At 40.7% G+C, this 26,912-nt stretch overlaps 1 protein-coding gene and 1 long non-coding RNA gene across 2 annotated transcripts; one reads left to right on the top strand and one right to left on the bottom strand.

Annotated features, from left to right (window-relative positions):
* Positions 1-6,783: 6,783 nt before the first annotated feature.
* LOC146372889 (uncharacterized) lies at positions 6,784-7,410 on the top strand. The gene has a single exon (XM_084951597.1). It carries the CDS (start codon positions 6,787-6,789, stop codon positions 7,408-7,410), a length of 624 nt encoding a protein of 207 aa, XP_084807723.1. The 5' UTR covers positions 6,784-6,786.
* An 11,931-nt stretch (positions 7,411-19,341) lies between these two features.
* Positions 19,342-20,684, bottom strand: LOC146372888 (uncharacterized). The gene is made up of 3 exons (XR_014802143.1): positions 20,555-20,684; positions 20,382-20,470; positions 19,342-19,954 (listed from the first exon to the last, which is right to left on the bottom strand). It is a non-coding gene; the product is annotated as an uncharacterized LOC146372888 (long non-coding RNA).
* Between the last annotated feature and the right edge of the window lie 6,228 nt (positions 20,685-26,912).

Genomic DNA, 26,912 nt, shown 5'->3' with positions numbered 1-26,912 from the left:
AGCAGGGACAATTACTTAGCCAGTGTGTGATGTTTCAGGCTCCGCTCTGACAGCACAGGCCTGCTGACCAAGCAGGCAGGAAACGCAGTCAATCAGTGCGTCTGTATAACAACATGCTGTACTAAATCCTGCCAGAGTCCTCCAAGGTGAGTCGATGACAGACGCACTGTACAAGCCTGCTTTTCTTCTTGCTTTTCCTTCTTTTAATTGTATAATTTATTATTATCTTCATGGTCATTTCTAATATTACCAATATCTACATCTTGGTTTACCATTTAAGCTCCCTTTCACACACCTGCAGGCATTCACAAAACTGTGCAGAAGTCTTAATAAACAGAGTGAAATGGCCAGTGCTCAGTTTTCATTATATACATTGCCCCTGGAACATCTACTTGTCAGCTTGTGTTGATGATACACAGCTGTACTTTTCTGTTGAGCCAATCAACCTCAACAGCCTCTGTGAATGCTTCACTGCTTTTAAGGATTTCATGTCCTTCACCTCTAGCTTGGCAAAACCGACGTTGTGTTTGGCCTCGACAGATTCTCTAAGGAGGTCGGTCATTGCCTCGGCCTGCTCAGCGTTAATATCAAATCTGTTAAGAAACTTGGTGTTATTCTGACCTGAATTTGAAGTTTGAATCTCACACATTCAAAGCTTGTCCAGTCGTGTTTCTTCATCTAAGAAAACCCTAAAAAAAAAAAAAAAAAAAAAAATCAAAGCCCAATGATTTGGAGCTTTAATTTTCTCCCACCTAGATTATTGTAAGTCTTCACCCCCCCCCACAGATCCCTCAGTCTTCCTCAGCCTGTCGTTAATTCAGCCCACCAGGCTGCTTACACACATCACCCCTATGCTTGCTGTCCTTCATCAGCTTCCAGTGAAATTCAAAATCAATTTTAAAAACATATGAAAACCTACATTGCCAGGTTCCTGTGTATATAGCAGGAACAGTCGGCCTCTCCAATCATCTTAACTGTCCTTCTTATTTTAAATGCACAGGCAACCACACTTTGAGGTTGTACCATCCAAACTAACAGCCTTCCCCCATCAGCTGGCCCAGTGGGTTATTTTGTTTTTTAAATGACTGCTCACTCATTTTCAGGGTCAGCAACAGTCAACAACCTTTACAGAGTCAAGCAGACACTAAAACATGAATGGATCAACTCATGGGAGAACACAGAAAGATGAGACAAGAGGAAGAAACAATTAGAAAAATGCTGTGGGAACTAAACCACCTGAGAAATAACAAAACTAAAAACTGGAGCTTAATATACACTGAGAGTCCACAGCTTCTCATAAAGAGCTCCATGAAAACTAAACAGGATCAGAGCTAAGATTAGAAGTCAACATACTATGATAATAAAATGATGACCCAAAAACACAGGATCATCAAACAAAAGCTTCTTATTAAGAAAATCATGTGGGAAAACAAAAATCAGAGACTCAAATATCATAACAAGCTTAGTTTTAGAAGAATAAAGAGCTCAAGAATCGAGAGTTTCACACAATAAAAACAGAAACCCAAACTCCAGTATACAAACAAAAAGTGGTGTAAAAATAGGATGAACAAAAATATCATAAGAGGAAATAAAACTCGCCATCATTACGAGAACGTTGCCATGACATCGTCCCATCTCTGTGTGTGGTTACAAGGTCACCACCATTTCCAGCATCATATTTTATCTATTCGAGTGTCATTGCATGATTCATAAATCAAAATGACCCATTTATCTCATACCAGGCCTCGGTGCATCCACTGTCTGAAACAGCTCTGTTAGCTCCTCACTTCTTTAAGTGTCTCGGTCGTTGTGTCCTTGGGCAAGACACTTCACCTGCCGCCTGCTGGTGATGGCCAGAGGGGCCGATGGCGCGATATGGCAGCCTCGCTTCTGTCAGTCTGTCCCAGGGCAGCTGTGGCTACAACTGTAGCTGCCTCCACCAGTGTGTGAATGTGAGAGTGAATGAATAGTGGAGTTGTAAAGCGCTTTGAGGGCCCCGAAAAGCGCTATATAAATGCAATCCATTATTATTATTATTATTAAACTTTCTTCTGATTAGCTGCCCCTCCCATGCTCACTGACATCATACAGTGTTCAGTGCCGTCTTGAGCCTTTGCCCACATTACACAGATTTGTCTACAAGCAGCCACCACAGTATCTGTATCTCTCGCTCAGAGATTAATGAAAGGCATAATCAGTCCGCTGTAAGCAAATTTAAATCTCTTTTCCACAGCAGAAACTTAACAGCCTTTATTTAACTCAGGACTTCTCATTAACTGAATATGTATCTGATAACGATTCAGGCTCTTTTTGGAAATCTCCATCTTTAAAGCATCCCCAAATTCAGTAACAGCTCCACAGGTTAAAAGGAACATCCTTGAGTTAATTGGGAGAATTTTTAAAATACTTTGTATCCTACCCTTCACTGTTCAGCCAGAGTCAAAAATCTATAACAAAAAGTCAGTGACTTGCTACTAAACTTATGACTATCAGGTTTTATGTGACAGAAAGTAGGCACAACAGTCGTTAACTAATTTTCTGTCCTGGTTCAGGGACCACTGGAGGGAGAAGGGTTAAAAACATTTTGTTACGGTCTCTGTATTTTTACAGCTACATCCATTGTACCTGTTGAGCCACACAACAGTGTAAGAGATGACAAAGTTATTGATTTTTTTTTTTTTTTTTCATGCTTACATCAACAAGAGATCAAAGTAGAGCTCACACAAGAGAGCTGTGAGCCAATCAGAGGCTCATCATAGCATCTTGTACTGGATATGCGACCTGTTCATTGCTGCTTTAGCTTGTTTCAGTGTGGCTGTGAGTTGTGGTTAATGTGTGTGTGTTTCAATCCGACCAAGATCTATCCTCACAAGAGGATAGATCTTGATACCTTACCAGAGAGATTCCAGAACAAAAGCTTTGGACGAATCCGAGGAGAACAGGCAGGTTTTCCACGTGATGGCTGGTGGTGAGCATAAGTCATGCCAGAGGAGGCCATACAGCGGCAAACAGGCTTCTTCGGCAAGAGAACTCTGAACTAGTGGACAGGAAACATTCACACAGGGAGAAAACCTAATGATCACCATGGTAGCTAATGATCTAGCAAGGATCTGCTGCACCATCCAGCCCTCGTTAAGTCATCTTACAGGTAGATGAGTTTACGAGTAGCAGGTGTGAGAAGGACGACCCAAGAGACATGACTCCAGCTGCAGCACTCCACCTGTGGCTCAACAAAAGAGAGAAAAAAAACACCACCCAAACCTGCCCTGACCGCGACGCTGGTTGGGGGGATTTTCTGCAGCTCTCTCTGTTCCTACATGATGCTCCACTCAGCTTGACTCTCCTGTGCAGCGTCACAACTGTGCAATCTTTGTTTGTGCACCATACATAATACTCTGTCAGTAAAAACACTCTCCTTAGATGCACATAATATGCTTAGAGTCATTAAATGTCACTTCCTGATCAGTCTTTCTGATCTATAAAGTCTTTACAGCATGAGGGGTGTAAACGTGATACTGGCTCCACTGAAGATAAATTATTATTGCGGATTCAAGATGTCCCACATCCTATTTTCAGCTACAGTCCTGAGATGCTGACCCAGTGTTTGGTGTTTTTGGGTCTCTCAGGTTCTGTTTATTACTAATAATCCTAAGGGTGTTTTTTTATTACTTAATTTTTCAGCTTTGTGTTTTCAACCTTTGTGTTTTTAGTTCAGTTTCTATTGTGTTCCACGGTGTTCCTCAGGTCAGGTTATCAAGTCTCCGTCTATGTTTGGTTGTCATGCTATGTCACTTCCTATTTTATTTTGGTAGTGCCTTGTCTTGCGTGCCTGGTGTTACTTCCCTGTGTCTTATTTACTTCAGCTTTCTCTCCCAGGTGTCTTCATTCTGCCAAAAGCAACTTTCTATGCACATATTATCTCAGGCTCTCCTTGTCCTTTGTCGAGTTGTTCTTCATGGCTGTGTGTAACCTTGTTCTGTGGCTCGGAGGTTATTCCAGTGATTTCTTGCAACTTATTCCTTGGCTCCACATGACATATGTTTTAGATTCTTTGGTATTTTATTATGTCTTATACCGAAAGCATTTTTGAGATTAGATTTCGTGTCCTTCATTTGAGAGATAGATAGATAGATAGATAGAATTTATTTCGAACATGCAAATATAATTGAAAAAAACAGAAAAACAACAACAACAAAAACAAAACTTAAAAATCATCAAGTTTTCATGTATGTCTACAGAATGCGTGTGCTCGAAAAGGAGTAGGACGAAGATGACACTTTTCTTGTTCCTCCCCCCTTATTTCAAATCTCATTGCTTACAAATCCATATCCAGGATTCAACATTATTTGATCATATATGTTTAACTATGTACAAGTCTAACACATTGAACATACACAAATGAAACCATTTTCAGCACGTAAACCAGAACAACAACAAACTACATGTTTACATAAACTAATCACGCTGTCTGTAACAGCCGCTTAATCTCTGAGCTTATTTTCTATCTATGTGACAAACACCTTAATGAACACTTAAGGTTGGGTTACTCAGGGCTTGATCTATAAAACATGAGGACACAATGAGACGACTCAGTCACTGAGAGGAAGATTTCCCATATTCAATTTATTATTTTTGAACAATCGTGTGAATTTTTGTATTGATGTCTTGATTTCATGTGTACAGGTGTTCCACACACTGACTCCTCTGACTGTGATGCTCTGATATTTTACATTTGTTCTTACTACTGGCTCGCTGAACACAAGGATTCCTCTCAGTTCAGGAGTATTTGGCCTTATTTGGAACAAGTTCTGAATGTTGTGGGGCAAAGATTTATTCGCTGCTTTGTACATTGTTTGTGCAGTTCTGAGGTCAACCAAATCTTTAAATTTGAGAATATTTAATTTGATAAAACTGGATTTGATGGTTCTCTTGAAGTAGTTTTATTTATTATCCTTATTGCTCTTTTTTGCAGAATGTATATTGGATGGGTGTGTGTCTTATACGTGTTTCCCCACACTTCCACACACTATGTCATGTACGGCAGTATAATAGAACAATAGAGAGTAAATAATGATGTTTGATTTATGAGATCCTTAACCTTATAGAGAATTGCCAGAGACTTCGATATTTTGCCTTTGATATGAGTAATGTGGGGAATCCAGGATAGTTTGTGATGTATTATCACACCAAGAAACTTTTATTCAGATACTCTAATTCAGTGATATTTATTGTCAGTTTACTGTTAGTAGAATATGTGCGATTCCCAAATATTATGAATTTTGTTTTGCTCAGGTTCAATGTTAATTTATTATGGTCAAACCAGGTCTTCAGATTATTTAATTCATTTTCTAGCTAATCAGAAGTTGTTCCAAGTTACTAACTTACTGTGCTGTGGAAGTATCATCCGCAAATAATATTATTTTTGAAGACTTTGAAATCTCATTAATATACAATATGAAAAGCAGCGGCCCCAAAACTGATCCTTGGGGAACCCCACACACAACAGGTTTCAGTTCTGACTTCATGGCATTGATTTGGGTAAATTGTTTACGGTTTTTAAGGTAACTGTTAATCCACGATAAGGCCACCCCTCTGACCCCATATGTACATAGTTTGTTAAGTAAAAGGTTGTGATCAACTGTATCGAATGCTTTCTTTAAATCTAAAAAAACTCAGACAGCATATTTTTTGTTTTCAACAGCAGTTGTTACTGTATCTATAAACTCCATTAAGGCATGCGTTGTGGTCCTTTTGGGTCTAAATCCATACTGCTGTTCATATAGTACATTGTTTTTTATAATAAAGTCATTTAATCTATTGTAAAATATTTTTCCAGTATCTTAGAGAACTGCAGTAGTAGAGAGATGGGCCGATAGTTTGTGAGAAGATGTTTATCTCCAGCTTTATATATTGGAACTACCCTTGCAATTTTCATCTTATCAGGAAATAAACCACTTTGTAATGACAGATTACAAATGTAGGTAAATGGTTTCACAATACATCCAAAAATATCTTTAATTAAGTCCATATCAATGCCATCACAGTCAGTTGATTTCTTGGAGTTAAAGGATGTGACTACATCCATAATTTCCTCTTCATCTACTCCCCTCATAAACATTGAGTTTGCTACATTAATAGTTTTAGTTTTAAGAGGGTGCCCAGTTTTTACAATTTCTTTAGCCAAGCCAGGACCAACATCAAGAAAAACATCATTAAAACCATTTGCAATTTGTTTTATGTCACTAGCTGTTGTATTTTGTATTTGTAAGTTATTTGGATATTCCAATCCTTTAGTTCCTTTATTTACAATATTATTTAGCACCGTCCACATGTTTTTCATATTTTTTTATTTTCACCTAAAAGTTTACTGTAGTAATTTCCTTTGCTGCTTCTCGTGATCCCTATCAATTTATTCTTATACCTCTTATAAGTTTGTTCAGCTTCTATTGTTCTTTTCTTTAAAAATGTCTTATACGACAGATTCTTATACAACAGATTTTCTTGCATGCGTTCAGTATCCCTTTTGTTAGCCATGTTTTTTTTTTTTTCCTGAGTTTTCAGTTTTCTTTTTTTATTCACCAGGGGACAGTGTTTATTGTAAAGAGTTAATATTATTGATAAGAAGTTTTCATATCTCTTTGGCTCTCGGAGGAGGCGGATGCGCTTTTTCTCCTCTCTCTTATCTTCCCTGCTTAGCTCTTATGTCCTTGTCTAGTCTCGTGTTTTTTGTATTACTTTTTCCCTGGAACACTCTCTCACAGTCTGTTTCTAAAACCTAAGAGAATTATGGATTTGATCAACTGGTCTCTGAATGCTATTGACACCCTTTTCTCAACGAGAAGTCTGGGCTCGGGAGAGCCCGAGTGCCCTGGAGGGACTTTCCCTGCCGGATACACGATGGACGGGTGGCAGAACTGGAGGGTCGTGTGCCTGGCAGGACTGTCGATCGAGGACGCTGAAGATATCTACCTATTCGGAACCATGATAACAGGGTTCTTGCTGATCGGAGCTGGCTTGGCCCTGGCTTATCGGAGAATTAAGAAAGCGGAACCGGCTGTTCAAACCCCCCCAAGGCTGCCCGCTGGGATTGAAACGATGGGACGAGGGGCGACTTCTCAGAAAAGGCTCACTGAGTGCAGGATGGTTAAGATCTTGGAGGAGCTTACGGCTGCAGTGGATACTCAGAATAAGACCTCTGAGCGTACATTGGATTACATCAAGGAAAAATCCACTCAGAACAACACCTCTGAGCTGGATTACATCTTGGAGCAGTTGACTGCGGTCGTGAGTTCTCAGAATCTGCTCTTTGAGCACAAGAATGACAAGACCACGGAGCGGAAATTTAATAACATCATGGAGAAGCTCGCGGCTCTCCAACGGGAGATTGAGAGTCCAGTGACGGAGTGTTAAAGAACAGCTTTGAAATTCTCATGAGTTGTTGCAAAAGAAAAGAAAAATCGCCATCATAATGCGGCTATCCCTTCGGCGCCAGCTGTGGGCTCACGGCTGGAGCTGAACAAAAACTCCCTGATGATGACTGTGTTGAGTCTGTTCCTTCCCGTTCCCTACAAGGCCACCTGGGTTGGCTGGAAGACCGTTTACTTAGCCTGGCAGGGTGAAGGACACTGTCTCAGCTGAACTCTGGACACGCACACACATACATATACTGATACCGATAAGCGCTCACTGACGCATCACCCTCCCTACCCCGGATCCAACGCCACCTCCAACGCTTACCTACCATCCGATGTGGACATCGGGTCAGTTGGAGGCGCAGTCGAAGATTGCAGCGGTCCCAGATCAGATGTACACACTGGAACACTTTCCCATGTTGCTGTCTGTGTTTATTGTGCTATGGTGTGTTGATATCTGTGCATTCCTGTATTATCCTTTGTGTTACACATTTCGATGTTTTTTTCCTTGCTACCTAGCCTGACCTGTCTCCCCAATGTGATGTTTGTGTATTGTATGTACGGTCGGCAAGGTCTGTCATCTCGGTTGTGGGCAAAAGACCTGCAACTGACAAAGAAAAGCTATCTCATCTCATCTCATCTCATCATCTCATATGCCACGTCAACATCTTGAGCATAGATGTTACTCCAGTCTTGGTTGTTGAGCTCTTTCTTAAGGCAGCAAATTGCTAATTGTGTTTTATGTCTAATTAATTTCTTATTAGGTTCACGTCTATTAATCCTGGCGTAGCTCTGTACTGATGCAAAAACTGGTAGATGGTCACTTAAGTCATTTATTATTAATCCACTTTCAACATTCCTGTCAACAACATTAGTGAAAATATTATCGATAAGTGTAGCACTATGTGAGGTTATTCTAGTTGGACGGCAGATTAAGGGATAAAGATTAACGCTGTTTTTTATGTATGGACAAAATCAGTGATGGCACTGTTCACAGTTGGATTCAACAAATCTATATTGAAATCACCACATATAAATGTCATTTTCTTGTTGTTAATCGGAGTGTACATCTTCAACATTTCCTCTGTGAACATTTTTATACATGATCCAGGCGTCCTGTAGATACAGCTGATTTGCAGATTCTTTGACTTTTCAGCTTCTATTTCAATAATTATGCACTCCATTATGTTATCCAGTGCTAGAGACAGTTCACTGAGGATTCTACATTTGTAATTATTATCAGTATAAAAGGCAACAGCCCCTCACCTTTTTTTATTCCTATTAATGTAATACATGTCATAGCCATCAATCTTCACTAAGTTTTGATCCCCATCTAACCAAGTCTCTGAAACTGCAATGACAGTGCATTTCTTAGAAAACTGTGCCAGACAGTCCAGGATTTTTGAATGGTTTGAATTGAGGCTTCTAGTATTAAAATGTATGTCTGATATTATGTCTGTGAAGGTTCTCAGTCATCCGGATGACTGAGAACCTTCACAGACATATTGCCGTACATTTTGGGAGGAACACCCTTCAACTGGTGCGGGAGTATGAAAGGGAATCAAGGAAACTAGCGGATTATAGGAACCCTTTGACTACCATGTCTGATATTACATTATCCATTATTATATTTTGATTGAACTGCTCATTTGTATAATACTCACATTTTTCATCATGCTTATGGGTATAGAAATTGTTTTCAGGGTCTATATCATTTTCCAAGTCCCATAGTCTGTGATCAGTATACTCAAAGGGTTTTAGTCCCAAGTCCTTATATACAATGTTCATATATGGGTAAGGTTCATTTTCACCTTACTAAGAAAAGTGATTATTTAGCACAGTTTTGTCATGTTATATGATTTATTTCTATAGTTAGTGTCTCGGTTTTTAACATTTCTAGTATTTATCCAGTTCTGAAAGTTCTTTAATGACCCTGCCTTCCTCTGCCACTACAGCTCTGGCATACGTTCTGCGTTTGGTCTCCAATCCACTTACAATAAGTCATTCATACGGGTGAACTGCTCTAGATCTGCCACTTGGGACTCAAGTAGGGCTATTTTTTGTCCTTTTCTTCATTTAGTTTTTGCAGTTCTTTAATGTGTCCCATCATATCCAAAAGCAATTTCTGTTGTTTGGAGATAGTAGAAAGCTCTCCTGACATGTAATTTAGAGATTTCTTAATCTCCTCCATCTCATCCTCGGAGACTGTGCCTTTCTTTAGTGGCATTTTGTAGGCAGCTCAAATAAGATGCAAACATACCTGTTTAGTTGTTGATGCCTGATGGTGGCTCCTGGGCCTGGTGCCTGGTGGTGGATCCTGGGCCTAGAGGCTGCTGGAGGATCCTGGGCCTGGTGGCTGATGGCGGATCCTGGGCCTGGTGGATGCTGGAGGATCCTGGGCCTGGTGGCTGATGGTGGCTCCTGGGCCTTGTGGCTGATAGAGGATCCTGGGCCTGGTGGATGCTGGAGGATCCTGGGCCTGGTGGCTCCCCACAGTAATCGTGTGAGATGAGATCCTTTTTTTCCCTGTTAGTTTTCTTGCCACATGTTACCCTGCTGTACTCTTGGGTGCGAGGAGGTGGAGTCTTACTGTAGCAGGTCAAGGCTCCTCTGTTGGAAAGCTAACGCTAGCCTGTTAGCCTGTTTCCAGGTTTGGCTGTAACTGAAACCTTGAAACATGAAACAGAGATGCAGGAAGAGACAACAGAAAATGATGCAGGATGCCGCAGGGACACAACATAGATGACGGTTAGCACGCTGTCATAGTGAGCTGCTCTGTGTTCCATTAAATTTACATTTCAGTTTCACAGGTCATGTTTTACTATGTGCCTTCATTTCCTGTTAGTAAGGCTGGGTAACAGGGCGGATCAGCAGACGAGGACATCTGTGTCATCAAAGCATTATTAAATACTTTTTTTTTTTTTAAAAAGCCGTCTTACAAATCTTACTTTTATATTGAATGATAAAATCTAAATCTGTAAAGTCATTTTACTTTAACACTTCAAACTTTTTTACGTTAGCAGCTCATACGTCTGCGTAACAATCCTTGGCTAAAATAAAGAGCATGTCTACTGAGCTACTCCAGCATCATTTCTCCTTTGTTTTGATATGCTTACAGCTGTTCACAGGTGAGTGAACCCCAATGTTGTTAAACTCTGAATGTGAGGAACAATTATGGAAGACCCCATAAAAATTCTGCCACACTAATCTCTCTGTCAGGAAGTGACCACATTGGTTTTCATCTCTGTTTCCTTTCCTGACACAAACTGAGGTCCTACCATCCACATCTATTCATAACCGGGCTGATAACATGTAGAGTCAGCTTAAAGCATAAGAGGACAAATGCAGCATGTTTCACATTAATTATGTCAATGAAGGCTGACCCGGAGCTGTTAGAAACAACCATAAAACACGTAGAAGAAGAGAGAAGGAATTGGTTAGATGACCCCAGATTGACATCCGTGCTCCATTATTAATCTTACTACAAGAACTGGCTCTTAACACATACACACACAGGCACACACGCACACACACACGCACGCACAACAAGGTGAACTAAATTATACATACATAAATGGTCAGGACAGGGTTTGCCCGCAGCAGCAGTTACTCTGCCTCCATGCTGGTAAATGACTCACTTGAGTTCTAGCATGTGCATGCTGGGAAATCAAGCTATTGTGGTGAATATGTAAATGAGCGCACGCTGAAGATTTCTCTATAAATAACACGTTTATCATTAAATGATATCAAGGCGGTGGATGAGAGACTACGAGCACAGACACAGAGAAGAAGTCGCGTCTACTCAGTGCTCGTTTACTTAAAGCATCAGATGCAAATGATGACTGGATTTGGTGTGAACTGACTTTAGCTGATGTTTAAGGTAATAACACTGTTGGATGCTATGCTGGAAGTTTTTATAGAGTAGAACAACATGCACGTATATGACTCAACATACAGACGTGCTTTCACATTATGTCTCTAACACACATTTACTGTACAGTTACTGTACAGTATAGTTCCTCCATTTCCAGAGAAATATGAGGACTGTGTACTTGTTCTACATCCCCTTTCCACAGCAAACATTTCGGTTTTTGTAGCAGGAAGGATCAAACGCTACAAAAAAAGAGACAATGGCTCATTTCTATTCAAATGTGTCAGCGAGCTGTCACCGGGGGCCTGCGTGCACACTCTCAGCAAACTAAATCTAAATGATTAATCTCACTATTTGCTCCTGTGCTTCCCAACCGGGACGTGTCAAAATGTCCTCTGTGAAAAAAGCATTTCTTGTTTCTGTTCTCTGGAGCAGAAATACCACTTTTTGTTGTTTCACTGTAAATGGTTGAGATTAATAGGTGTTTTTATTCTCCTTGCAGTAGATGGTAATGATGGGAAGAACCCATCTGTATGAAATCATCATTCAGGTGAAGATCTGTCATCTCTGCCTGCTGCCTGTGGCTTTCTGCCTTAGAAGCCAATGGACAAATTAGAGTAGTTGTACACCTGGTGATATGGTCCTCACCTTATGTTACCTCATTTGATACCTCCATATGTTCAGGATGAGAATACAACAAGTGTGGTTTATCCAGCACTTCAAAATACAGCCAGAGCTTTATAGAAACAGTACATTTGTTATTATAAACAGTATTTTATTTTGAAAATTAATCAGATGCTCTGTGCCATTCCTGTGTCTTCCTTGCTTCCCCATCTCCTCTGTGCATTCATCCACACATTGCTCCCTGCAAGTGAAAGTCCAGAGCAGAGCAGTGTTCAGTTACCTGAAAGCAGCATTATGATGGTATCCACATATCATGTAGCAATACGAATCAAAAAGTTGGGACCAGCATTAATGCACTGAACCTCATTAACAGAGACTAATGAGGATCGGTCAAATGCCAACAACAAAAACAATACAGTAAATGATTGTGGGGGAATTGTGTTGATTTATACAATAGAGGATTGTTCAAACACAGGAAGACGGTTCATGTAGCAAACTAATGAGAACAGGGGCCAGGCAAGAGAGTCCAAAGACAACCAAAACTTGCAGGAATTAGACAAGAACAGGACCCTTATGTTTACTTATTACCTTTCTTCTCCAGCACTCAGGCCTGAGTCCCTCTTTAAGGCTTGTGGTTATGATGCATCTGTGTCTGCTGCGATATTTCTCAGGTTGCTAGTACTGACTGTAATCACATATACTATAACCTTGTTAGGACTGTTGGATAACCATATGCTGCTAAAACTTTTTGTCCTCTTGTACACAACACCAGAAAAGTCGATGGTTTGATTCCAGCCAGAAACAGAAATTACTTCAGGAAAAGCATCCAGTATAAAAACTGGAGATGCTTTGTGGCAAGGGAGCAACAGGTAGCTTTACTCTGAGGCTGTTGTGTGCAGGTTTCTGTGTTAACTATGGGGAACTTAATAATCCTTCGACGGTTGAAGGTTCCATCAGCGAATGATTGTTTATGTTGCACAATTTCTGTGTCACTTAAAAATATAAAATCAACTCAAGAAATATACTGTAGCTCTGTAATATGAACACACATTACCAAAAGTCAGATGAACCGCATTAACCATTCCCTAAAAGTCACAGAGACAAACGGATTCAACTCTTGCTTTGTGCTGGATAATAAACTTGTTTTGTTATTCTGCCAGCATGATTTATATTAAATGGTTTGCATGAATCATTCAAATTGTCTTTTAACATTTTCTTTCCTCCTTTCTTCACTTGTTTGTCTTTCAGCTGACTGAACAGGGAGGAGGTCTGAGTGGGGAAAAGCACTAAAACTGAGTGCAAACACACACACAAACACAAAAATATGCACATATCAGCAGCACACCTGACACATCCAAACTTCTGGGAACATAAACACACAATTAAATACAGCAGAGTGACTGAAATGTCAGGACACACATGCTTAGACCCCCCCCACCACCACCACCACCACCACCACACACACCCACACACACACTAGCACAGTGACACACAATAAGAAAGACACTGATGTGAGATAGCATGCGCCCTCACATGCACCTGCAAAGATACACAAATTCAGCACCTTATGAGTAGACCTGACGTGCATTCACACATATGTATTGTTGCAGAGACAGGTCTGCAGAGACTGCCGTTCACAGGTGGATGAGCAGAGATGTGTTTGAAGTGGAGCACAGCATTAAGTCATATTCCTGACTTGCTTCAAGATGAAATTATAAGAATAATGATAATAAAAGGTGTCGTGCAGTGTTGTAGTGCCTTCAGTCTTAACGAGGTTGCCACGTGTCCCGCTCGTTTTCAGTCATAGAGAGAAGACCCAAATACGCACAAACCTCCCACCAACACACACATTTATTGGCAAATAAAAATAAACAATAACAAAAAAACAGCATGACAAACACTAAAGGTGTCATGGTCCAGATTCTAGTGACTCCATGTTTATGTTGTGTTTATTAATATTCATTGATTTAGTGAGTTTTCTGGGTAATATTTCGAGGGTTTAGGTGTTTCTGTGCCTTCTGTGTTCCTTCCTGTCGTCTTTGTCTCCACATTTGTGTGTTTCCTGTTTTACTTTGACAGTCTGTGTCCGGTGTTAATGTATTCTGTTTTGCTTCCTCCCTGTCTCATCTTGTCTGATTATTCTCAGCCATTGTGTGCCATTTCCTCGTTATCCTGTGTATATATAGTGTGTGCGTCCCTCTGTTCCTTGTTGGATCCCTCTGTTTGTCATTCCCAGCGTTTCCTCTGCTGGTGTACCCCACGTTTCTCCAGGTCTCAGGTTTTCTAGTATGTTTCAGGTTTCATGTTTAGCCTTCCCAGTATAGGCTTTTGATTTTCTTTCTAGTTGTCTCCCCTCAGGTTAATAGTCTGGGTAACGTCCTCACCAGCACTTTGCCATTTCAGTCTCATATTATCACTTCATCCAGTCCGCTTACTTCCACTTACGCAACATCAACCATCTTTTCCCACCCTCCATGGTGCTGTGATCCATAGCCTTTTCACTTCTCTGACTGATTATTGTAATTCTCTTCTCTTCTGTCTCCCTAATAAGTCTCTTCATAAACTCCAAGTCCTCCAGAATCCTGCAGCCTGGATCATAACTCGCACATCACCAGTGTTCTCTAGCAGCTTCACTGGCTGCCCGTAGACTCACTAGAATCATTGTTTCTCACCTTTATAATAACCTGGCCCCTGCCTACATGTCTGATTTACTCCACACTGCTGCTCCCTTAGGTCTTCATTCGGCAGTCACCTCTTGTTCCCTCTGCCCGTCTCACCACTATGGGAACAGAGCTTTTAGCTGCTCTGCTCACCGGAATTCACTTCCTCCTGATATCAGGAATGCTGGCTCCCTTCCCCTATTCAAGTCAAACCCCCAAATCCATCTGTTCAAACTGACTCACTCTTTAAACAAATGCTGCTTTTATCCTTTTACTGTACTGTTTACTGTCTTTTATGCTTTGTACAGTGACCTTGGGCTTTAGAAAATCACATTTTCCGTTCTTTCTCTGCCACACACAAAAACATACACTTCTTTGAGAAAAATAATAAAGTATAATAAATGGCCTTGACAGCCGGCGCCTGTGAATACGGAGAAGATGAAACCGGCTGGAGTTCTGTCTACAAATCAGAAACTTGAGTGAAGGACAAGTAGGACAAGAGAGGAAGAGATGAAATAAAGGCGAACAGAGAAAAACGAAGGGCTTTGTTTAAAATGCTAATTGTAAAATGTGGTAAAAACTAAGTGGAAGTTAATGGCAGAGAAATCATTACTAACTCTTAAAGGAAATCAGCTGATTGATCCTCCTGCTGTGGCTGGGTGGAGGTGGTTCGTCATTCTGGGCTTTATCAGCAGGAAATCTCAGCCTTATATTTAGCTACAGGGCTGCTGGACCTCAGATCTGCAGTAAAGGCCTATAAATAGTAAAGACTAGTCTGAAGACTCATGCTCTGATATTTAAGAAAGAAAAAAGAAAATAAAGGAGCTAAATACTGCATTATTACCATCCTGTTATTATTTTACTGCTATTATAGTTTGACAACTCAAAAATGAAATGATATAGTCAGGTCCAAGTGGATGTGGACTTCCTCCTGGAGGAAATCCACATTCATGCCCCTTTTACAACAACCTGAGGGGAGCTAACAGATTCAATCCCATAGAAGACCTTTTACAGTTTGGCAGCTGTGCGGACAAATATATAAATCATTCACTGGAAGAGTTGAACTGTTATGGTGCCTCCTTGTTAATTCTGTCTACTAGCATAACAGTTTAATCTTGAATGCGTTCAGCTTATTTCTGACTTCAATCATTTGTTTAAAGTCAAAATTCTATTTTGAAAAAAATTTAAAATGTGGAGATTACAGCTGTTTCAACACAAACTGCCCTCTGTATAGCACCAACTCATCTGCTTTGTGTAGATGAGTTGGTGAGTCGTGTGTAGCCTTGTGGTAAAGCAGGTTTTCACTTTCTTGCATGAGGTTGTAAATATCAGCATCTGTTGATTATCAGCCATTTCATTTTGCACAAATGCTGTATTTTCCTCCCTCTGACCAGATGCAGCTTTTTACACCATCTTTTCAACATTCTTGTACTCATCACCGCGCTGTGTTCATGAGCTAAAAGAGAAATCATTTCCTTGATTGCGACTAAAACTGATTCTGAATTATGATTTCACCAAGTCATCTCCATAAGGGGTTTTGTAGAGAGTATCATGACAGTTTGTCTTGAAGCAACAATTTGTTTTTATTCTCGAAGTGATTGATATGTTTTGAACACTGTGACCCTAATACTCCATTGTATGAATGACTGGCTGATAGAGAGCAGACGCGGAGACAGGACTGAGCTCAGAACAGCTTTATTACTCAAGTTCAGGGGACAAAACAAACATATCAAAAACTCAGACTAAACAGGAGTCGCAGACTTAGTGGTTGCAAAATGAACAGAGAACATACATGAAGAGAGAATGACAACAACGTGACAAAGACCAGACAAACACTCAGAGTAAATAAGAGGACACACCTGGGGAACACAGCTGAAGGAATCTAACTGATGAGAGAAAGGAAGCAAAGCAGAGCATAGACACAAGACGCAGGACTGAAAATAAAACAGGACTAGCTCACAGACAATAGGCCCAGACTAAGACATACCAACTTAACCCAGGGAAGAGGAAAACGAAGACTGAGACCGGACAGACTGAACCACACGGGAACAGAAAAATAAAGAAGCATGGAGACAAGACTGATTCTTACAGAGGAAACACAAAGGTGAGACTAGGACAGAAGACATGAGGGAACGACCGGAGGGACAGGCAGGGATACAACATGAGCAAAACTCAGATCAAAACTAGATGAGAATCTAAAGTTTAATAAAAAAATAAATAAATAAATAAAAAAATTCAAAACACTGGGGCAAAAGCTATTCTAACACCTCATCAGTACTGTGACCAGCACCATTCCTGTGAAATAGACAGAAAACTGTATTGTAGATGCAGTAGACCCATTATAATAATTTGCAAACCGATAGAAAACTTTCAAAATGCTACCTTAAAACAAACCACTAAAAATCATTTTATAGAATAAAATCTGACATTTTTATCCAGATAAAATCATTTAGACTCAGCTGTCAGTTGTATATGTGGGTAAACTCGATAAAACAGGTTAAGCTGTCTCTGTTAGGTGATTGTCGTGGTGTCATTCTGAAAATAAACAGGCAAAAATAATAAAACCTTTTGCATACAGTACTTGTTTTTAACTCCTTCCAAAAAATGAAAGGCAAAAATATTCTAGCTGAGCTGCTCTCAACTCAGATATATGCACGTTATGATAAGTCTTCACTTTAGTGCTAAAACATCCTGGAAATCAGTGATGAAGGTGACACAAATTCCCCATTAACCCAGAGCAGCTTATAAATAGGCTCGGGGAGATATGCTCTGCTTATCTCTCTGCTTTTAAGGGTGTGCTTATTGATTTGTCCACCTAGTTTGCTGCTTTTATTGAATTGAAACCTTACGGCTTTAAGACAATGTTGTTTGTTATATTTAGGGATGAGTGTGGAAGTGTGTGTGTGATGAATACTGGTACTGCCAATTTACAACAGGAGAGTGGTTTATTGATTGCTTCAGTCTTCTTTGGACTTAAAAGTTGCCGTGACTCCAGTTAAGGCAGATACAGCAAGTTCGAGTTTGGGTGGATTAATCGAAATTTCTGAGGATGCAGCAGAGAAAGGGAGCAGCCATGACAGGTGTGAAGCATTATGAAAATGAGATGGACAGGGCAAAAGCGTGAGATGATGGAATCTGAGGAAGACCTCGGGAAAAAAGGCAAAAATGTCTGTAAGTGTGAAAATTGAAAAGGTAGTGAGAGTGAAGAAAATGGGTTTGGAGAAACTGCAGAGAGAGATCATTACAATAACACAGCTGTAATAGGAAGAAGATGTTACAGGAAGTCCAGAGCAAAGGGAAATGGATCTGAAATTGTGTGGTGATGCTGGAAATACAGGGGGGGGTAATGACTGTGCATCAGTGCGACAATGAAGGCATGGGTCCATCTTCAAAGCTGTACGGCACATCATCACCCTCTGCACAGACTGAAAGTTTTCTACTGTAACGAGAAGAGTGTGTGTGTGTGTGTGTGTGTGTGTGTGTGTGTGTGTGTGTGTGAGAGAGAGTGTGAATTCACAGCGCCGTATTGTCACACCAACATGTAAAGTTTGCAGCTGAGCTCCAGCAGGCTAAAAATGGAAATGAGGAAGGACGAGGACAAAGAAGAGAGCAACACAGATGGAAATGAGGGCCGGAGGAGGAAGAGGAGAAATGCCAGCAGGCGAATGAGAAGTGCCGAGAGGCGACCTGAAATAAACATCAGGGCTGTTTGCGAGTAAGGAGAAGATGAAGGATGAGGGAGAGGATGCAAGTATAATTCACACTGCAGCTCCAGCAGCAGCAGGTTTCAAATAGGAATGAAGAAGAGCTGATAGGTGAGGTCAAGGCATTGATTAGCCACACTAAATATAACCAAAGACAGCACAACGACATTGTGAATGTGTCACCAATATGCACAAACTTTTAGTGTACATGATGCCAAGCTAAAGGCACAGTGTGAGTGCGAAGTGATCTGGACTCCTGCTCAGTTAGGGAGTCTCCTTAGCTACACAGCAATGAAGCAGCATGTAGCTGTGCAGACAATCAGCTGATGCATGCGTTTCATAGACAAACGCATCTACCTTTAAGAACAAACCAAGCACACAGGTGTTACTGTGTTTTATATCGACATACTGATTTTGTTCTTGTCTCATTTTGTCTAGAAGCAGCTGTGTACAGTAAAATAGGCTAATTTACTGCTGTTTATGGAGGAGCAGCGTACTAGCATGTGTGTGGAAACCTTGTTAGTTTGCTCCAAAAAATAAATAAATAAATAAAAAAAAAAAAGTGGATATGTAAAGTTACTGTTGGATTTATGAAACATGAAGCTCACAAGGCTGTGTTGATCTAACCAGTGTATATGTTAATAAATCAGTATCATTTGGCACAAACAGGCTTGTGCAATCTGCATACTGCCACGCCCCCATTTCTCTGTACAAGGAAACACGTTTACCTCCAGGTGGTGACGATGTTGCAGGAGAGAAGCCTGCACCGCTGAGGCAGGACAGCAGGAGAAAGTCTGACTGAAACAAAGAGGAAGCACAGCTTTCTACAGAAATGACTCTTAAAATAAAAGTTTAAACACCAAAGCTCATATGGACAAGAGTAACAGGCAACAAGAAAAAGAACAAACCGGTAGAGGAAAATCTGATCTGTCAGCTCAGCAGGAGACAAAAGAGAAAAGATTTTTGCAGCATCTGTGTGGTAGTGCCAAAAAAAACCCTCCAAGTGATGATATAAAGCAATGATAATTCCTTTTTAATGAAAGATAAGATCATATGGTAATAATGTCATCATGAATACTATTCATTTAAAATTTTGTAAAACAATTAGGCCTTGGTTTGTAAAGAACAAACATTCAGGTAGAAAAATATTGTGCGAGTAATATCAGCAGGTTTTGTGTTCCTAACCTGCTGATATCACTCACCACATGTGCAAGTTACTCAGCCCACGTTCTCTAATCCACCCACTGTATACTGATAACAGATCCTCCCTCTTGACCTCTACATGCTCACCTGGAGATTTCCAAAAAGAGCTGATCAGACGGCAGGACAGTTTAATGCCTCACCACGCTCCATCATAAATGAACTAAAGATTAAGTGATGGGGTTTGTGGCTCTCAGTCTCATGAAGCTTTGCTGTGCGGTTTTTCTTTTAGTTACACTGCAGGTAACACAGAAAAACAAAGTGTAAACATGAACAAGATTGCACATGTTGGTCATCTTAGTTTTGTCACTGGCTTTGTTTTGCGTCTCCAGGTATAACTTGTCAATCTCAGCACACTTTGGATTAAAAGGAGGATGTTCTTCTATTCTCATGTTCGACGGGCTCTCAGGTTCATCAGCTGTCATTGACCCTGCTCCAGCGTCCTTTTGCAACACTTTCACAGCCCAGATTTGCCTTCTTGACCTGCACATCAGAGACACTCACCTCAATGAAGAGACCACTTTAAGAAAGTGAGCTGGCATTTAGATTTAGTAGAATAAGTTCTGCTCACTGAGAGAGCGCTTAAAGAATGGAAGAAGTGATGAGGATTCTGCTAAAATCAGCTTTAACAACAACACACGCTTTTGTGTAACAAATATGAACAGATGGCCTGTAGTTAGCGACTCGCAGGAGCTCAGATATTGATTCAATTACAATGTGAACAATAGACTAAGTTTGAGTAAAACACACTTTTTTTTAGACAACCAAAGACATTTGTGGTAGTGATAAAGCAAAGCCACCTCATGGATACATACACATGCAGATTACAAATAAAGTTTTTCATGAATGCAAAGAGAATTGCCAGCAGACATCAAAAACGAGCAGCCAGAAGCAGGGACAACATCATCACCTTAAAGTGTGCAGTGCCAACAAGTCTACTCGCAGAATCACAGCAGTGAAGATCAACATCCGGCGACAGCACAGCCTCGTTAACACAACCTGTACCCACCCAAAACAAGCACACATCAAGCAGCGTCCGACAGCAAAGCTCACACTTCATCATTCTGAATTTAATGAATAGACCTTGCTCTCCTTGCTTTTGAACCTCTGCCTGTTTGACATCCAGCTGACAGACTGTGTGCACATTATTTACTCCTTAATCAAATCAACACAAAAGACAAGCTCAGTGAGACAGAGTCAGGTCAGACGCACCAATAAACTGTCAGCATGAGTGTAAAGAGGGAAGTAACCATGGCAGGTTATAATATCTGCGCACCTGCTCGAAGTGTCAGGATGTTATCTGTCACAGCTGTGGATGCACCTGTCACTGTGAAGTGTTTCACAAACAGCTGAAGCCAATCAGCCAGTGCAATGTCATTTTGTGAATACTTTAAGTATATCTCATATAAATGATGTTCTGTTCCAACATCTGATCCAGATGTGCAAGATTAAATACCAAAGAAAGAGTGTTAAATGAACTTAAATTAGGCAACCTTTTCTTTAATATGCGTATCGCAGCTTAGACACAGGTTGTCTAAACCATGGATACTCGTTTTCCCGCATAAACTGATTTTTATAAAAGAAAAATCTGCATTTTCTAGATCAAGTGAACTTAAAACAGTGAAGTGGGACACTCTGTCATCCTATAAAGGGACTGTATAGCATTTTTATCAGTGTTAAGAAAGCTTGTGCTGCTTCTCTCTCATGTCATTTTCCAGGTAATGCCTTTTCCCACCTGGAGCAGGTAATTGAGTCCAGGTGTTTTTGCTTTGCTCAGATGACAGTGCAATGGTTGGGACTGCCATTTTGCCTTACATGTGAGTTTCCTAAGTTGTATGCATCCCTCCTGAAACCCAAATATGACTGGGAGACCGAACAGCAGGGGAAAGTTTCAGCAGTTATTGTGGTGTGAAAACAGAATACATAGATGTACAAATATAAAGCTCTCATATGAAACCATTAAAATAGACTCTAGCTTCCATTAAGCTGAAGCAGGAAAATTCAGGATTCTTCTTTTTCTTTATCTCGTTCTTCTACCACCCTTTTCCTTTGCATCCTCTTCTCTCACACCAACCCTCTGACTGCCTTCTTTCCCCACACCACATCTTCGTCCTCTTTTTCTCCTGCCTGCCAGCTCCACCTTCAACATCCTTTGTCCTACTATCTCTCCTCTGCACATGTCTAAACCATCTCAGCCTCACATTTCTAACTCTGTCTCCAAACTGCCGTCTCTCTGATGTTCTCATTTCTAATCCTGTCCATTCGGCTCACTACAAATGACAGTCTTCAGCTCTGCTACCTTAAACTCGACCCGTCTTTTTGCACGTGCCACCATCTCCAAATCATCCATCATAAGGAGGTCTCACTACCATCTTGCCCTCTCGTTCCTTCTCTTCCACTCTTGCTGCCATCCCAGATACACCAAACACTCCTGCCTTTGCTTCTTTCTCCTTCTCCTCTTCCTTTGTCTTCAGCCAGCAGTAGCAGATTCCACCTGCACCGTGTTGGCCAATAATACTGGAGGTGGTCTGTGTTAACACCTATGTATAAATCTTGTTTTTGGTGAACCACATGTTTGACTTGGCAAAGACTTAACACCAGATCCCCTTCCTGATGCAGGTTTGCCCATTTATCCAGGATCAGGGCTTTTGGCCTCCCCCATGGCAGGGTTAGCGAGCTGATAAATAACATGGGGATGAAACATTAGCATGCACAGTTAGCTTGTGTTTACCTCTGTTATCCTCATTAAAGCAGTTTGAAAGTTTCGCGTCCGTTTATTTGGATCAGCAGTTTTAATAAATGATTCGATTTAGCTGCAATGCATCGTGTGTGTGAATACAATATTAAAGCTTTCTTTCCCCGTGCTTTCCTTCAGTCGCTCCCATTTTTACTAACCTCGGTGAATTGGAGCAATACAGCATCAGGATTTTCCCAGATTTTTATTTTTAACTCATTACTTATTTTCTCTGCCTGGAGGTAATTCTCACCTTTTATTGACTTTATATTCACTTATGCTGTCACTAAACTGGAGCTCTGTTTTTTTTTAATTGCCGGAGGAAACCTGAATCCGGCAGATATTTCTGTGCTGGTGTGTAAAAAATGCTGACTCAGCATTTCCATGCCTGTCAAAACCTTTTTGGTAACAGTGATGTCACTGGTGAAATCAAATGTAGTCAGTCAGGATTCGTTAGTTCCTTCTGTACATTACAAAGCTTATTTCTTCCTCTCATCGCCGTTTCCTTCTTTGTTTCCTGTTCTTTGATTTGAATGTAAGACAACACTGATCTCCTTATGAATCAGTTTTACTGAGACAATATTAAAGACTCTACTCCTCCGTGGCTCCAAAGATTACATTGACTTTGTTTGCTAGACTGCTTAATTGGCATCAAAGTTTGGTTACATCATTATATTGTTGGATTAAATAATCAAAGCTCTCCAGTGATAGATGAAGGTACTGGCTCCACATGAGGACTCTGTATTACTTCTGTCTGTACAGAGGCTTCATCCCACACCTGGTACATTTGGTCACATCCAGCTATTTGTTTCAGTCCAGAGCTCAAAGGAAACAGGAAGACTTCCTGTCATCATAAAGAACTAAAACATTCTGACTGCTTGTTGTAAACATTCTCCGTGAGGAGAATAATATGCAAATAAAGTTACCCTCAGATCTTTGTATTGTAGCTGAAGGTAACTACATAAATTGCTTTACCGAGCAGTAAGAAGTTGGCATTTGTATAATTTCTCCAGATTTTAATGTAATAAAAGCTTTTTTGGTCTCCCCGTTTCTCATTGCTTTTCCCAGGTCCTCTGGTTTGTTCAAAGGTGTCACAGTCCCTGAGTTTGTGAAGCGATTTATGTTCAAATTCTGTTCCTTGTTCAAGTTCTTGTGAAATTTAGTGTTTTATTTTTCTTGGTGTCATTTATTAGATCTTTTCATTGGCCAGTGTTTGTATTTTTGATCCTAAAGTCCTTAAAGTCCAACCCTGGATTGGGTTTCTGTGTATCTTGCTTAGTCAGTATTTAATATTCTATTTACTGAGTTGTTGTTATTCCCTTTTGTTTACAAGGTTTGTTTATCTTTAATATTTTGTATAGGTTATTCATGGTTTATTTTCTACCCGTGTTATGTTGCAGCTGTGCGAGCAAATAGCAAAGGTGGACCCAAGTCTTTATTTGCATCCAAATGGTGGAAGTGAGTGCAGAGAGGTTGTGAGAGTTGTTGTAATAAGCTTAGAAAAAAACAAGATCCCATGTGAATGAGGTAGTGTAGATGAAGACTGAGGCTTGGATGGTGTCTGAGGTGGAGATGGGATTAGTCTGAAAGGAGAATGATGGAGAGCACAGATTTAAACCATGCAAAGTGGAGGCTGAGTGGCTTAAAGAAAGCAGGCGAGGAGATGTTTGGACTAAAGTAATGATGTCAGTATTGAGATTGACAGCGTGGGAAGGTGGTAGTGATGTAAATAACAGAAAAGCAGCAAAACACCCAGGTGAAGGTGATGAAGGTGACGAACTATTGCAGTGAGTACCTGTGCTTTAGATCAAGGCAAGAATGAGTTTCTGTGTTATTCAATGGTGCACTTGAGTATTCAGTCATCACTGAGCGTGCTCCTGTGACTGGCCAGCACGTTAAGGAGTGGATGGGAGGTATTGTCCTTATCTTGGACAATCTCTGCCTCTCTGACACCAACTTCAGAGAGTCCAGCTCCAGAGTTGAGTCTGTTGGCATCCTGAACCATCAGCCTGCTGCCCCAGCATGCAACAGCATGGAGGATGGCACTGGCCACAACAGACTCGTCAAAAAACCTGAGCATTGTCCGACAGATGGTAAAAGATCTCAGCCGCTTCAGAAAATAGAGACGACTCTGGCACTTCCTGAGCAGTGCAGCTGTGCTTTTAACCCAGTCCGGTTTATTGTCAATAACATGACATGCCTAAATGAAATGTTATTGCAGTGTTGTTGTGTTCTTAGTTTTAGTTACTTTTAGTTACTGAAAGGTGACTTTCATGTAGTATTTAAGTAGTTCTCTTTTGTGTTCCTTTCGGTTCTTGTCTCGTCTTTTGTGTCGATCTGATCCAGCTGTGCGTCCCACCTGTTGTCGCGCTGCTCTTGTCTTATGTTCGCTGTGAGTTTCTCCTCCTAGTGGCCTGTGCCGTTTCTGTGAATTTGTTCCTCAGTTGAGCCTGAAAGTTTGGATTCTCTATACAAAACAGCAGTTTGGATCCACAATCTACTGTTTACACAGCTGAACATGACAGTAGGTATCAAAATGAGATGTCACATCTGTGTGATCTATATAGCTAGATTAATAACATACGAATACCCAAGTGCAGTACCTTACAGAGAATCACCCCACTAACACCAAATCTACATGAAGGCAGTTGTTTTCAAAAAATTTGGCTCAAAAGCAGAATGAAGAGCTACGGACAGCTTGTCTATAGCTTCTGTTTCTCTGCCCAGTTGTAACATCTGGAACTAGCATAAAAATCCCCACATTTTTACAGCAGTGTAGAGAATCATCTCCGACACCTTATCAGACATTTTTACACAGCGCTCTGGCTTCCTGTGGTTCTGATCCAGTGTTCATTTTAAGCACGCCTCATTTTTCTCAGAAGACATGTTTGGTCTCAAAGTACCTCTGGGTTAGCTTGTCTGGATCTGTGCTAGCCAACTTCTTATGAAGATGACACTCGGGCAGACTAACCTTGTCACCATCAGTCACAGCGTCTGATGTCAACAAATGCACATATGATGAAGTTTTATTATGAGGAATAAATACAACTTCAGATACAGTAAACACTCATGCAGTTATGCAACGCAGTTATCATTATTACTGCAATAATACTGTATGGTTGTCACAAAATCCCACAGCACACCTGGATTTGCCTGACATCACTCGAGTTGGGCACCAGTGCAGTAATGCATATGCGTATGAGGATGGAAAGGACGCAGCATTTCAGATCCATAAAAAACGTGATCTAGCTCTAATTAGGGATGACGGCTTCTTCCTGTCTGTTAGTTTCGTCTACTGACCTCCGTACAATGATGTCAACCTCATCTCCTCATCAAATCACTATCAATCACAGGCATGTTACAACATGATTCAGTCAATTTATAATAAGACTGTGCTTCATACTGAAGCCACAGCAATTCCCACAGGAACTTTCCGAGGTCAGAGAAAACAGCAGCGCACTGAAGTAGCCAATTATTCCCACAACATTTTCTCAGGACGCTCCTGTACTTTGTGACTCTCCTGCTATTGATTTTCTCATAAATGCTGAATACCAATACTTGCTGATTAGTTTACTACCATTACTTTTGGTCAGCACTAAAAGATTGTAAATATATTACTGCAGCTACAAACTGAGCCAAACCGTCTGACCACAGAGGCGGGGCGGCGTGCTACACTGCAGTTTTGCTGATAATCATTTACACCAGTCCAAGGAGAGCAAGAAGGCTTTCATCAGTCAGAGACACAGCACTCCAACAAATGGTTAACGAACATCCAGAGGGAGCTTACATTCTCCTGCTTGTCTCGAAATGTTTACAAGTGCACCCAGTACACAGACATAATGAGATAAACTCTGGTTCCTGTGTCTCCCTGGTTGTTTTTGCCTGGTGGATCCCTGTTTGTGGATTATGTAAATTTTTTATTAGAGAACCAGATAAAGACTAAGGACAATACGCACGACACAGAGCGCTAACAAAAGACAGGTGAACTCAATTTAGACGAGAACAGAGGGAACAAAGGAGGGAAGTAAAAACTCCACATGAGGAACTAAACTGGAAAGTTAAATGGGAAACAAACAAAGAACAAACTATCCACACAGCGAACACGATGCAGACGGGGGTCCAAAAAAGACCAGGCGCCGAGGTTACAACAGAAAAGGATGATTTGAATATTTGCTGGGATGTTGTTGGACTTCTGTAGTTCCTCATTATGGATCATTTTAAGATGAGCAGTCGTAATGAGACATTTCCAAACATATGCTTTCTTGTAATCATCACTTATTGTATCAGATTTAATTAAAATTGTAGTCACAGTTAATATTATATATAACCAATCACCACATGGTGCACATTAGAGTTCTGCATTGTGTGGTGGACTACAGTGTCTACATTTTGTTGTCATTGGCAGCATCAGGACCACACACTCTTTGCATCCTAACTGCTGTGCAAATGTCTGCGTTCTGCAAATTTGTGTGTGGATTTTTTTCACATGTCAAAGTTGCAATCATGAGTCGACTGAGCTTCCATAAAAATCAGAGCCATGCAACTTGATTCCCTCGGCTAATAATATATATGTGCAGTTGATTGCATGAGTGTGTGTTTGTCTTAACAGTTAGTGCTCGAGTCAGCATGTCTTTTATTACTAGGAACTGAATTTTGATGAGGTGGCAGATATGGATTTTAGTCGGATGAATTATAGATTGATCTCAG

Source organism: Perissodus microlepis, chromosome 14, assembly GCF_051167445.1.
Source record: "Perissodus microlepis isolate ML-2025 ecotype Zambia chromosome 14, ASM5116744v1, whole genome shotgun sequence".
Classification (NCBI taxonomy): Eukaryota; Metazoa; Chordata; class Actinopteri; order Cichliformes; family Cichlidae; genus Perissodus; species Perissodus microlepis.
Note: the sequence above shows the minus strand (reverse complement) of the source record. Positions and strands in the feature narration are given on the sequence as shown.

Bases quoted from the DNA above. Each gene is read 5' to 3' on its own strand.
- LOC146372889 (XM_084951597.1), top strand. From the start codon at position 6,787: ATGGATTTGATCAACTGGTCTCTGAATGCTATTGACACCCTTTTCTCA.